Source organism: Tupaia chinensis, unplaced genomic scaffold (assembly GCF_000334495.1).
Source record: "Tupaia chinensis unplaced genomic scaffold, TupChi_1.0 Scaffold000104_1, whole genome shotgun sequence".
Taxonomy (NCBI): Eukaryota; Metazoa; Chordata; class Mammalia; order Scandentia; family Tupaiidae; genus Tupaia; species Tupaia belangeri.
In genome coordinates this window covers 1,369,802-1,384,354 of record NW_006159568.1, presented here as the reverse complement: position 1 = coordinate 1,384,354, position 14,553 = coordinate 1,369,802, and the positions used below count along the sequence as shown (strand labels likewise).

Genomic DNA, 14,553 nt, shown 5'->3' with positions numbered 1-14,553 from the left:
TCCCTACTCTAGTTGTGTAGCCAAAAGAATCCTATCCAAGCTGTCAGACAGGGTATAGGGAAGTGTCTCTCCTGTTAATAAACCTAGCCCTCATGCGTTCATACTCACAGAGCAGTACCTGAATTCCATAATCTTGGAGCTGTAAAAGGCTTGTTCCTATACTGTGATAGAAGAATGGGTATATGAAACTATTTTTTGAGCAGAAATTCTAAGTTCCAATGCCAGCGCGTGTATGATGGATAAGAGAGCAGGACATCAGGAGTGAAATAACGGGAAGTGATGAAGATTGTGCAGTCTTTGCTCAGTGGCAGCCAGATGCCATGTGGGAAGGCAGGCTCAGAACTGACCCATGTTCTGTTGTTTTGCTTTGTTTTGTTTTAGTTTGCTACAGGGCATTTATGCTTGCTGGAGAGAGACAGAGGGAGAAAGTACCCCCGAGGGGGATGGCAACACCACAATCCCTTCTCTTTTCTCTTCTCAGGATTTTGGGCATGCACACACATGAGCCCAGTGTGCTTTTCAAGCCACAGGGTCTGGGACCCAAACTGTGTAGTCAGACACGTGGAATCTAGCTGCCTTAGCCTCCATGCTAAAGTCTCTACCTGCTGGCTCATGTTCTGATGTTTTAAGAGAAACTAGAAACCAGATTTTTATATGGATCTCCTCAATTTTAAATTCCCCCCCTCGGTGGGGAAAAAAGAAACAAAACAAAGAACAATGACAGGCAAGATTTAGTACCAGGTGTACAATCTCTTTGCTGTCAAGTCTGTGGCTGGCATCCCCAAGTCCATCTGACGATGTCAAATCTAAAATCTTGGTACCTGCTTAGGGCGAAGCCAAGGAAGAAAACCTGGAGAAGGTCCTGCACGATGATGTGGAGTCCTTCACAACCTCTAGTGGAAACACATATTTTGTTTTCCTGTCCCTGCAAGAAGAAGAGGGTTGGCGGAGGCCCCATTCCAACCTCTCAACCATGTTCATCGATGATATGTCCAGTACCAAGTTTACAGAACAAGTGATAATTCCATCCAAACTACTTTTAGAAATTAAGAAACAGTGAGTAGAAAACCCTTTATTCTTATTCTCTTGTTCCAAGTTTTACTAATAAGGTGAAATATTGTAACAAAAGATTAGGCTAGCTTCAACTGGAAAAAGAAAAATGTAGGTAATCAACGGAGGATAGGGTGAGAAACACATTTTTTTAAAAAATAGCAAAAGAAACACAAGTGAAAAAAAAATAACAAATTACTTTGGATAAAGATATAAAAAATTACGCATAGATAGTTTCTGTGAGAGTGACTCATGTCCATCCCAAAGTGCTCTGCTGGGTTGGGCCTTGTACATAAGAAAACATAAATGTGTTCCCTGCCAGATGTTCTGGCACATCTGCATTATTAGGGTTTCTTTCTTCCTTTCCTTTTTAAATTCTATAGTTATAAATCATAGATATGAATATATTGTGTATGGCATTTTGCATGATTATGAAGACACATTCCTTGCAAAAACAGAACAATGAAAAGTAACAGAAATGGCTCCTAATCCCACGACTGTTTACTCTCATGACTTCCAAGTTTCTAGGCTTTGGTGGTAGAGTTTGGACCAAAGGTGGAAATTTACATTTCACTTTTGAATGGCATTCCCATTGCCCTCCTGTCTCTACAATGTCATAGGTAGGACTAAGCACTAAAGATCTCCTGGTTAGGCTACCTCCCAGACTTACACCTGGGAAGAAGACCAGAGACAGGGAGCAGCAGGAGCAGAGTCAGACCTTGCAGCACTTACTCAGCATCATCTCACCTTTAAAGTATCTCTTGACAGATACTTTATACGGATCTGTCCACCACCTTCTCCACCACAGGCCACCATCTGTCCTCTCTATTGTCTGTAGGATAAAGATCAGCAAGGGCCACCACATAGCTATTATGTATTCAGAGTATGTAATCTCCTTAATAACTTTGAGATGGGTACCATAATTCATTCTATTATACAGATGAAGAAACTAAAGCTCAGAGTTAGTAACTTGGCCAAGATCTCTGAGATAGGAAGTGCTTAGATCCAGTATATGACCCTAGACCATTAAATTCCAGAGTCTTGAACCAACCACTATGTCATCTGATCTTGTGACAAACTAGAAAAAGTGTTCTATGTTCAACCGATCGAATTTGCATGTCGAAGAATCATGTGCATACTTGGAAGTACAGAATTACTAAGTGGATAGTTCCATGAGTTATTTAGAGGGAACATGCCTGGTACTCAGGACACACAAGAAATAGAACCATTACCAACTCCCTAGGAGCAGACCTCCTATCCCCATCCTAGTCACTGCCCTCTCTTCTGCAGGATAACACATACTCTAACATTTGAGTTCATTTTCCTTGTTTAAAAACTTTATTTAAATGAAATCATACAGAACACATTATTTTAAGTCAGGCTTCTTTCTTCATTGCGTTTGTAAGGTTCATAAGTCATATATATTCTTAAATGTGGCTAGAATTCACTTTTAATTTTGAATGATATCTTATACGAATATATATAATTAATTTATCATCCTATTGATGTGTATTTGGGTCTTTCCTATTTTGAGTTATGCCAGTAATGCTGCTCTGAACATTCTCGTGCAAGTCTACTGGTGAGCAGATGTAAACATTTCTGTTACATACGTAACCAAGAATGGAATTGTTGAGTCATAGGTACATGCATGTCCAAATTTAGGAAATAAGGACAAAAGATACTCCCAAAGAGTTTTTTTTCTTAACTTCCATTTTTTTTTAGAATTATTTAATTTAATTTAACTTATTTATTTGTTTTAAATTTGACCAAAGAGGGACAAAGCAAGAGCGAGAGAGTGAGAGAAACTGAGAAAGCAAGCTGCCAGATCTGGGACTCAAACCACTGTCGACCATGTGGGAGTCCAACGCCCTTAGCCACCACACCACCTTCCAGCCCTGCCAAAGGGTTTTTAAAAATGGTCTCAACAATTTCACAGTTTACAACAGTGTGAGAGTGCCATTTGTTCTTCATCCTCAACAATAGTTGGTGTCATCGTTGTTTTTATGTGAGCATTTCTGGTGTAATTATGGTGGTGTCTCATCGTGATTTTAATTTGGCTCGTCTTGATAAGGAATGACATTATGCAACTTTTCCTATACTTGTTGGTCATTTGATTATCTTTTGAGGAAATATCTAGTCAATTCTTTTTTGCCATTTTTTCCTGCTGGATTGTCTTTTTTCTTATTAAGTGGTAGACGTTAGTTGCATATTCCTTTATGAGCCTTTTGTCAGATGAATACATTCAGCCCACTCTACTTCATGCTTTTCTCTCTCTTTAAAGCCATCTTTTGATGAAGAGAAGTGCTTACTTTCAATTAGCACCAATTTATAAACTTTCTTCATTATATTGGCTTACTTGTGCCCTATCTATGACATTTTTGCCTGCCCCAAAGTAATGAAAATATTCTCCAATGTTATATGTATTAGAAATATTATTGTTCTAAACTTTCATACTTGGATCTAAAATCCACCTGGAACTGATATTTCATTTTGGTGTGAGGCAGGAGCCCAGATTGATCTATTAATCGATAATAGATTAACCCCGTGCCATTTTCTGAGAAAACTCTCCTGTCCCCAGCAGCTCTGGCATCACTTCTCTCTATTTTTCTCTGTGTCTGTCCTTACACTTATCACACTGCTTTATTATTGTAATGGAGTCTCAATCGCTGAGAGTTGAAGTCCTCCAACTGTGATCTACTCCAAGATCGTCTTCACTATTCTCAGCCTGTTGTGTTCCCATATAAACTTTTTTTAAAAAAATGTATTTATTTAATTTTATTTGTTATTATTATGTTAATTTAACCAGAGAGAGAGAGAAGGAAAAGGAAAGTGAAGGCAAGCTGCTGGGCCCAGGACTTGAACCACAGTTGGCCATGTGGTAGTCAAGCACCTTAACCACTACATCACCTGCCACCCCATCCATATAAATTTTGAAACCAGCTTGTAATAGTTTTCATGAAAAAACAGCTGCTGAGATTCTTTTCCCCCTTTTGTTATTGCATTGGATCTATAGATCAATTTTAGGATAACTGACATCTTAATAACACATGGACAAAAAAAATCACCATACATATTAAAAGAAAAAAACAATGAACTGGGAAATAATATTTGCAAACTCACATCAACGGGCCTCATGTTCCCAATATATAAAGTCCTCCTAGGAATTTATGAGAAAAAAAACGAGACCACAGTAGAGAGCACAATAGAGAAATGGGAAAAAGACATTGCTATTGTTGAAAGTCCTCCCAACATTTACTTGATGAAATTTGATTAAGACAGGGTTAGGGGGACCAGCAGTTAGCGAAATGGCTGTCGCTGGACTCCCATGTAGTCGACTGCGGTTTGTGTCCTGGACCTGGTGGCTTAAAACTCACGCTGGGCGCGTGTGCATATGTGCCCAAGATCCTGAGAGGAGAATGGAGGAGAAGAGATTGTGGTGTGGCCATCCTCCCTGGGGGGTGATTTCTCACTTTCTGTCTCTCTGTCTCTGTCTGTCCTATAGCAAAAAACCTGTCAAAAAAAAAAAAAAAAAAGACAGGATTAGGAAGATAAAAACTTAATCTGAGGGACCAGCAGTTGGTGTAATGGTTATGTTGCTGGACTCCCACATAGTTGAACACAGTCCGATTCCTGGATCTGGTGACTTAAAACTCATGCCTGGCACATGTGCGTGCATGCCCAGAATCCCGAGAGGAGAATGGAGAAGGGACTGCAACATGACCATCCCTCCGCGTGGCTGGGGTTGGGGGTGGTGGTGATTTCTCACTTTCTGTCTCTCTCTGTCTCTCCAGTGAACGCATGCACCCTATAACAAAAATCTCTCTTTAAGAAAAAACAAAAACTTAATCCAACAATGCGATTAAATGTAAAGCCTTTGAGAGGCAATTAGGATTAAAATCATCAGGGTGGAACCCCTGTGCTTGGGTCTTGGTGGGTTTAAAAGGAGATGGAGTGAGATAGACACGTGAACACAGACACTCAGCTCTTGCCACGTGACACCCTGCACCACCTTGGGCCTCGGCAGAGAGCCTCCACTAACAAGATCCTCACCTTTCATGGCCCCCTTGACCCTGGACCTCCAAAACAGTGAGCTACACAAACTTCTATTCTTTATAAATCACACCAGACTCAGGTATCCCGTTTTTTAGCAACAGAGAATGGACTGGAGCAGACAGTAATGGAAAGAACAGAGAAAAATAAATACCTTTAAACACATGTAAATATGATGTCTAAGTCATAATGATGAAAATGCCCAAAATCAAAAGTTTGCGATATACTCTGAAGCTGTAGACAAACAACTCTCGTTATTCATTGACGATAAAAACACAAATTACCATCCAATGGAAACAGTTTGGCCAAATCTACTGGAACCACAAACACATTTTAAATGCATTTGATCAGTAAACCCAGTTCAGGGCATTTATCCCATAGAGACGCCTGCACATTGGACGTATGTGCAAGGTCATTTATGGTAGCCTTCTTGTAAGAACAAGAGGTTGAACCCCCGTGTTCTCCAGCAGTGTTCTGGTCCATCCACACGATGCAACACAACGTATTGCGGAATAAAACAGGAAGGAAGAGTGAGAGGGTGAAGCTCCTTGGGTCTCGCTATGGAGAGATCTTTCACACGTGATTGCTGGCAGGGCTGACTCTCATTGGTCTCTCCCTCAGAATTCGAGCTGGCTTGTTTGAGCACCTCGAGAAGTGGTTTGACCAATGTGTCCTCAACTCCCGGGTCATCATGACCACCAAGGTGGACGAGCTGGATTCAGAACTGGAGCTGCGCCTGCACCTGCACCAGCCACGAACTCAACACGTTGAAAAGGACATCCACAATGTTAGGGCAGGTATAGACCCTGCCTGGGAAGGCTGGCCGGCCCCAGACCCTTTCCACATTATCTGTTCCACCGCCCATTAGCTGCCCTGGTTCACACAACACAGCATTTAGCATGTTATCACATCACAGAGGTGGGATATGAAGGTTCTCACACAAAAATGTTTATTCCTATTTTAACTTATTTATTTGTTCATTTATTTATTTAGATACATTTTTGCTATAAAGGATGTATGCTTGCTGGAGAGATAGAAAATGAGAAATCGCCCCTTGGGGGGATGGCCATGCTGTAATCCCTTCTCCTCTATACTCCTCTCGGGATCTTGGGCATGCAAGACACGCGCCTGGCATGAGTTTCAAGCCTCCGGTTCCAGGACTCAAGCCACAGTAGGCCACGTGGGAGTCTAGCACCTTAACCATTGCTCCACCTGAAGACCTGTATTTTTTATTATTTTTATTTCTTAAAAAAAAATGTATATTTTTCCCCTGTGGGCAGCCTCACAGAGCATCACAGTTTATTGCTGTGCCACTATCTGGCCCCTCAACTTTTATTTTTTAAAGAGGTGCTGAGATGAATTGTCCTCCAGCTCTCGGATCTCAGACCTGCCAGCACCACTGTCGGATTACACCCTCGCAGTGACACTCGAGGGGCCAGCCTGAAGCTCTCAGGACCAACCTCTCAGGCTGTGACTGTGCAGGTTACCCGTCCCATCTGACCCCTTTGCAGGAGTGTTGGAGGTAATAACTCGCCCTCCTGAGACGGCATGGTGCCGAATCAGAAGCAGCTAGTGCAAGACCCAGCTTCCAAAAGCAGTAACCATTATTTCTACCTTATCGCTTAGCGTGCTTTAAAAGAAAGGCGTGGGGGCAGCAAGTGGCATGGTGGTTAAGGCCTACCATGGTTTGAGTCCCAGCCTTGGAGGCTTCAAAATCACATCAGGCACATGTACATGCATGCCCATAATCCCGAAAGGAGAATGGAGGAGAAGAAATTGAGGTGTCGCCATCTCCCCCTGCCCACCCTGGGGTGGGTGATTTCTTTCCTTCTGTCTCTCTCCAGTGAGTACATGTATCCTATGGGGGGAAAAAGCCATATCTATTTCAGGCGGTGAGCTCCATTATTGGAGGGAAGGAAAACCTTTTCGTAGACCCATCAATGACCCTTTCTGTGGTTCACTCACATCGTACTCCAAACTCCACCGGAGCAGAGAGCCCTGGCACGTCCCATCCAGACCCCTGCTTCCTGGGGCAGTGAGAGTCATGTGAGATGACTGGCCCCCGAATCCCAGCACTGGGGATCAGGCAGCTTGCTGATATCACCCTCCTCCGGAGCATGTGTGCCCCAACATACTGAGGAGGAAAAGACTGGATGCATGAGTAGAAGCCCCTGAGGCTGGTTCCCTTCCCCGCCTAGGCCCCCGACCCAGTGCACAGAATAGAAGTCAAAACCAAAGAAAGAAATGTAGTCTCAGCATCACCTTTTTTTTAAAGAGATTTTTGCTACACGGCACATGCGCTTGCTGGAGAGACAGAGAGAGAAAGCGACCACACGCGCTCCGTGTGAGTTTCAGGCCTCTGGGTCCAGGACTTAAACCAGGAGTCAGCCATGCGGGAGTCCAGTGCCTTCGCTTGTACGCTACTCGCTGGCCCCTCACACCATTCATTTTTGACAGAGCTGTGGCCAGAGCACTTCCAATGCGCCAGACCTTAGGGAAATGAGCTGAGGGGAGCTGGGGCCTCTGTGTACTCAGCTGCTGCCCCGGAGTCTGAAAGGCCCTTTCTCCTCCACCTGGAGCCAGTGGGATTCAGGCTCACTGGACTTGAGTACCCACACGTGGAAAGGAACAAATCCAGGCTGCCCAGCTTCGTGTGTACTTCTGTGCCCACCTGCCTGGATCTCCAGCCTCACCAAGAGCCGCCATGTGCTCGTTGGTCGAGACCTCAGTCCTACCCACACCTTGCCCTTGCTGGTTGGCTGCTCCCCAGGAGCCTGGGCTCCCTGGCTTTGTAGACAGGATGTCTCCACCAGCAGGGGGCTCCCTGCTCACAGCAGGGCCCTCAGATGGGCCTGGCTGAGGTCAGAGTCCACTCTCAGCCTAAGCCCTGAGGAGGTCGGCCGGGACAGGACAAGGGGAGAGGATTCTGGAACAATTTCAGGATTGCTCCAGAAAGGAATGCGCTGAGGTGAGCCCGTGCCCGTGGCCCCCAGCTCTCCTCCTCCTTTCCCAGCTGAGCTCTTGCTCCATCAAGAGCGACTGGACAGCCACTGTACTGGGGTGATGGAGACGCTGAAGAAGGAGAGGCTGATGTTCTGCAAGTTCCAAGAAGAGCAAAGCGCTAGGAGCAAAAACTTCCGCCGCAAGATTTACGACATGGAGCATATCTTCTTGAATGCCACGCGGAGCCAAAAGTAAGGGGCCCTGGGAGTCCGTCCTGGCTGTGGGGCTGCAGAGTCCCAGCCCAGCTGCTGCTTTCAAAGGAGCTGTGGATCTCTCCCCACAGACAAAGGAGCAGAGCGCACCACAGGCACCTCGTTTTGAATTTACCTCTTCATGAGAGTCGAAGCATTGAACTGTGAAATATCTGGGGGCATGGGGGTGAGCAGCTAGAGAAAGAAAAGGGTGCACACAGCCTGTGAGGGTGCGGTCTCTGACGTGCCATAAATGTCAGTGGTGGGAAAGACGACTTTCTCTCAAGGAAAAGCAAGAAGGGCTTCCTGCAGGAGGGGTCATTTGAGATGAAATCAGTGCCTTGGCCTAGGATGGATGAAGGTGAAAGGGAGCTGAGTTTTCCCATCAGAGAAGGAGCAATGGCCAAGCTTCGGGTAGAGAGGGGGCACCAGGAAGGCCCTTCAGGGACCTGAGATGAAGCTGAGTCACAGGGAGGAGTTGGCAGGCACACAAGGGCAGCTGGGTCAGGCTGGCTTGGTTGTAAAGAGGACACTTGAAGGCACTCTGTCGGGATCGTGGGGCATGGGGGCCATGTTGCCAGGGTCAGAGAGCCTGCTGGAGGGAGGATGAAGATTCAGTATGGCTTAAGATTCCTTTGTCCATCTGGCATCAGGGGTCAGAGAGAGGAGACTTCTGCCCGCTGATCCAGCACACACAGAGCAACTCTGTCCTGCACACAATGGCATTTTGAACTCCCTTCCCTTCTGCTGCCCCCTCTGTCACCCCAAGATGCTAGGCAGTGTTCCTGGTGGCCCCGGAGCTGGGCACGGGCTGTGGCGCTCCAGCGGCCTCTCAGGACGCCCTCCCAGGCCAGGTCCCCACCTGCCTTCTCGTGTCTCCAGGCTGGTCATGCCTCTCTGCTCTTTCTCTGTGCACCACAGGCTGGTCCTCCTGAGCAGCACGCTGCACCGAGAGCTGCTGAGCTACGTCGATGTCATCCAGGTGTCCCTGCGCAGCTTCCGCCAGTACTTGGAGGAGAGTCTGGGCAAACTCCGCTACACCAACATTGAGTTCGTCAAGCACTGCAGGTGGGACCTGGTGTCCGGGCTCACTTCAGACCACCGGCTTTCTCTGTAGGGAGGTGGTCTTGTGTCCTCCTTAATTTGTTATTGTGGGAAAACACACATTACCTAACATTTACCATGTTAACCATCTGTGGGTAAACAGCTCAGTGGCACTAAGAACATTGGCCTTGGGTGACGCCGTCGCCACCATCCATCTCTGGACCTCTGTCACCTTCACAAAGTGAAACTGTGTCATTAAACACCAACTTCCACCTCCCCCTCCCACAGCCCCTGCCAACCACTGTTCTGCTTTCTGTCTCTGTGAGTCTGGGTACTCTGGGTAGCCCATAAATGGAATCACGTGATATTTGGTTTTTGTGTCTGGCTTTTTAGATTTAGCATCATGTCTCAAAGGTTCCTCTGGGTCGTATCGGGAGTCAGAGTTCATTCCTTTTTAAGGTTGCACGATATTCTGTCTGTGTGTATTTACCACATTCTGTGTACTCACGCATGTGTCGATGGGCATTTGGGCTGTTTCCACCTTTTACCTGTTGTGAGCAATGGTGCACCGACCATAGGTGCATAGGCATCTGTTCAAGGCCTTGATTGTAGTCCTGGGTTTATTCCCAGAAGTGGAACTGCTGGCTCATAGGGTCCTTCTAAGTTAAGTTTTTGGAGGAACTACAACATTAATCCTACACCCAGCTGCACCATTTTGCATTCCCACCAGCAATACACAAGGATTCCAGTCTTTCCACATCCTTGCCAATGTTTGCTATTTTCTGGGGCTTTTTTTAAAAGGAATTATTTTATTCAACTTTACTTATTTTAATTTTGACCAGAGAGGGACAGAGTGAGAGAAACAGAGATAGAGAGAGAGAAAGAGAGGAAAAGTGAGAAAGTAAGCTGCCGGGTCTGGGATTCAAACCGCAGTCAGCCATGTGGGAGTCCAGCACCCTTAACCACCATGCCACCAACTGCCCCCTCCCCCCCCTTTTTTTAGGTTTTTACCATAGAGCATGTATGTTCACCAGAGATAGACTGAAAGAGATGGTGAGAGGGAAAATGAGAAATGACCCCTAAGGGGGATGGCCATGCCACAGTTCCTTCTCCATTCTCCTCCTGGGAGTTGGGCATGCATGCACGAGTGTTTTTGATGTGATCTTCAAACCACCCAGTTTAGGACTCAAACCACAATCAGCCATGTGGAAGTCCAGCACCTTAACTGCCATGCCACCTCCTGATCTCTATGGAAAACATTTTTATGGGTGTGAGATGGTTCTCATGTGCGGTTGTTGATTTATAATGATTAATGATGCTCAGGATCTTTCCGTGTGCTTATTGGCCTTTCTTTCCCCTTTTAATTGTTATCTTAACTCGCTTCTTGATGAACATAATCTTGGAGTTAGTTTTTAACATTTGTTACAACAGGCTGTATTTATTTTTTTTAAAGTATATAATTTTTAAAATCACAAATCTTTTACTATTGTAGCATAATCGAACACAGAAGTATATAAAGTGAAAAGTGGAAACTCTCCAAAAATATATTTTGTACCTGCCCATACTTATACATGAGCCAAAAAACTGTTATTAATAATTTTATACAGAACTGGAACTCTAGCACACATGCTGAGTGACAGCACCCCCCTCCCCACTGCCAATTGTGGTGGGCACCGTCTCTGTTGATATCTGTAAGATTTGCATTCATTTTAAATATTACTGAAGTTTTTATGATTATAAAAACAGTGTGTTTTTAGAACATTTGAAAAGCAGCAAAAAGTAGAAATATAAATTGGCATGTGGCCCGTATGTCCTTTTGTCATTCTCATATAGTTTAGCTTTGCTTGTGCTAATGTCTTCATTCTGTCCTTCCTAGTCACTGATTCACTCTGTGAGTGTGTATAATCTTCTGGTAAATCTATTCATTGAGTTTTAAATTATAATTATTAAGATTTCCACTTCTAATTGTATTTTATTCTTTCTTTCACTAAGAGACCTTCATTTTCCTAGGGATCTTTTATGTGGTTTTCTTTTTTAAAAAACAGATTTTTGCTATAGGGTGTGTGTGCTCACTGGAGAGACAGAGAGAGACAGAAAGACAGAGAGACAGAAAGCGAGAAATTACCCCCAGGGGGATGGCCACGCCGCAATCCCCTCTCCTCCATTCTCCTCTCGGGATCTTGGATACACACGCACACGTGCCTGGAGTGAATTTTTAAAATCACAAATCTTTTACTATTGTAGCATAATCGAACACAGAAGTATATAAAGTGAAAAGTGGAAACTCTCCAAAAATATATTTTGTACCTGCCCATACTTATACATGAGCCAAAAAACTGTTATTAATAATTTTATACAGAACTGGAACTCTAGCACACATGCTGAGTGACAGCACCCCCCTCCCCACTGCCAATTGTGGTGGGCACCGTCTCTGTTGATATCTGTAAGATTTGCATTCATTTTAAATATTACTGAAGTTTTTATGATTATAAAAACAGTGTGTTTTTAGAACATTTGAAAAGCAGCAAAAAGTAGAAATATAAATTGGCATGTGGCCCGTATGTCCTTTTGTCATTCTCATATAGTTTAGCTTTGCTTGTGCTAATGTCTTCATTCTGTCCTTCCTAGTCACTGATTCACTCTGTGAGTGTGTATAATCTTCTGGTAAATCTATTCATTGAGTTTTAAATTATAATTATTAAGATTTCCACTTCTAATTGTATTTTATTCTTTCTTTCACTAAGAGACCTTCATTTTCCTAGGGATCTTTTATGTGGTTTTCTTTTTTAAAAAACAGATTTTTGCTATAGGGTGTGTGTGCTCACTGGAGAGACAGAGAGAGACAGAAAGACAGAGAGACAGAAAGTGAGAAATTACCCCCAGGGGGATGGCCACGCCGCAATCCCCTCTCCTCCATTCTCCTCTCGGGATCTTGGATACACACGCACACGTGCCTGGAGTGAGTTTTAAGCCGCTGGGTCTGGGACTCAGTCCACAGTCAACTACTTGGGAGACACAACCAGTACACCGTCTGCTAGCTCCTATGTGGCTTTCTTTGAGGCCTGCACTGATACTGGGTTCCTTCAGAGAGAATTCTTCATAGTTTCTGCTAGGCACGAGGAGACACTAGGCACTACCTACCCAAGACCAACTAAAATCCGTTTATGAAGTTTGTGGGTCACTCCAGAGGACATGAATTCAGCCTATGAATGTGTATGAAGTCCTGTTTGTGATGAAGAATTCTAAGGGAGAGATTTTGCTTCGCTCCTTGTCCTCTGATCTAGACAGGCTGGTGCCCTGGTATCTGTTGGGCTTCGTTTCTTACTCAATTTCATGTGGAAGTGTCTCCCTCGGGGGCCAGTTCTCTGCTGTCTCCTCGCCCTGTGCATTCATCCAGGCTGAAACCAAAACCCCAGGCAAAGGTCAGCTATGACTCCATTCATATTCCAAGGGACCTCCTGGTTTTGCTTCATCTGGGGACTCTGCAGAATTCTTACCTTTACATGACGATTTTCATTTTAAATGTTATCCAGCATGCTGTTTGTTCCAGCTGGGTCTCTCGGGATATCCAGTCCACTAACCTTCGTTCCTGTACTTGTGCTATTGCGTTAAATTTCCTATTATCTTGTGCGTTTCACTTAAAGCCTAGATTACAAGTGTGTATTAACCACAGTATTTGGGATCGATGACTTTTAATTTTTCTACAATTATTTTCAGATTGTTTTCTGAAGGAGGCAACTTTTCTCCTGAAGAAATTGAATTTCTGTGTCATCGACTGGAGAAGGAAGCTTCTCGGATAGAGTTTGTCGAAAGTTTAATCATGATCAATATGGAGAAGATGGAGAGCGAGTACCTAGACCAGGTAGAGGGAGCCCGGACCCCCTCCTCTAGGCAGCCCCCAGGACTGCTGGTCACCTCTGAAGACAGGACCACGTCCTCTCTCCAATCATTAATTGGGCCTGTTTCCTCCTCTTCCTGAATCCAAATGTTCCAGATTAAGACCCCCCCTTCCTCCACTTCCTATCTTTCTCTACAGGCCAATGATGTCATCAACAAGTTTGAAAGTAAATTCCATAACCTGTCTGTGGACCTTATTTTCATAGAGAAAATCCAGCGGCTGCTGACGAATCTGCAGGTGAACATCAAGTGCCAGGTAGGATCGCCTCCCCTTCCTCCATTTATTGTGCACCGTGCATTGTGCAACCCTGCTTATTCTGATTAGTCCCAGGAGAACTGTAGACAACAAGTGCTGTCTTTTTTTTTTTTTTTAATTTTTGGAGAGGTTTTTGCTACAGGGCGCGTGTGCTCGCCAGACAGACAGAGAGAGACATAGAGACAGAAAGTGAGAAATCACCCCCCAGGGGGGATGGCCACGCTGCAATCCCTTCTCCTCCATTCTCCTCTCGGGATCTTGGGCATGCACGCACACACGCCTGGCGTGAGTTTAAGCCATGGGAGTCCAGCGACATAGCCATTACGCTAACTGCTGGCCCCAACAAGTGCTGTCTTTAATCCCCATTTTAAAGATAAAGAGACTGAGGCAGAAAATAATTGAGTAGTTTAGGCAGGAACGCAGAGCTCTTAAATGGCGGAGCTGGAAGGTAAACCCCGTTCTTCCTGATCCAGAGTGGCCTTAACCACAAACAGGCTATTTGTGTGACCAAAGAGGAAGAGGGCTGTGTGGGGGCATAGAACAGAGAACTCGGCCTGGGCTGGGAAAGTGGAGTTCCCTGAGGTTTAAGGGAGACATAGGTGCCAGCCAGGCAGGGAAGTGGGGAGTCCAGTGACTTGGAGAGATAGTGGGCAAAATCCAGGGGTGGGGGAACCAAGGGGAGGGAGAGGAGGGCGAGAGCTGGGAAGCTGGAGAAGCCCCTGCAGCCCAGCAGGAGCAGGACATTGGTAGGGTGGGGAGGTGAAGATGCAGGGAAGGGTTGTGGTGGGCTGTGTGCTCCAGGGCTCCTGTGAGAAGGGCCTTCTGGCTGCTGGCAGCAAAAAGCCTGGAGTTAAGCGGGAGCAAGGCAGCATGCAAGGCTGAGGTAGAGAGATCAGTGGCCCAAATGAGATGTTGGCAGACCACGTTCCGGTTCCAGAGATGAGTGGTGGTAGAATGGGGGAGACTCAGGGTGCCCTGGAACTGTAGGGCCTGGGTCATCTATAGAGGTCAGGGCACCATTCAGGGAGCAGTATTTGAGGACCCACTGGGGCTTGGACAAGC

General features: G+C 45.3%; 1 protein-coding gene across 3 annotated transcripts in view; it reads left to right on the top strand.

The window, feature by feature from the left end:
- CCDC180 (coiled-coil domain containing 180) overlaps positions 1–14,553 on the top strand; it is a 64,263-nt gene that overhangs the window by 28,841 nt on the left and 20,869 nt on the right. For all 3 annotated transcript variants that reach the window (XM_006143720.3, XM_014586005.2, XM_006143719.3), the window contains exons 17-22: positions 830–1,056; positions 5,722–5,897; positions 8,114–8,294; positions 9,216–9,362; positions 13,056–13,200; positions 13,375–13,491. In XM_006143720.3, the coding sequence (XP_006143782.1) occupies positions 830–1,056; positions 5,722–5,897; positions 8,114–8,294; positions 9,216–9,362; positions 13,056–13,200; positions 13,375–13,491 (993 nt within the window). The remainder of the gene's footprint in view (positions 1–829; positions 1,057–5,721; positions 5,898–8,113; positions 8,295–9,215; positions 9,363–13,055; positions 13,201–13,374; positions 13,492–14,553) is intronic.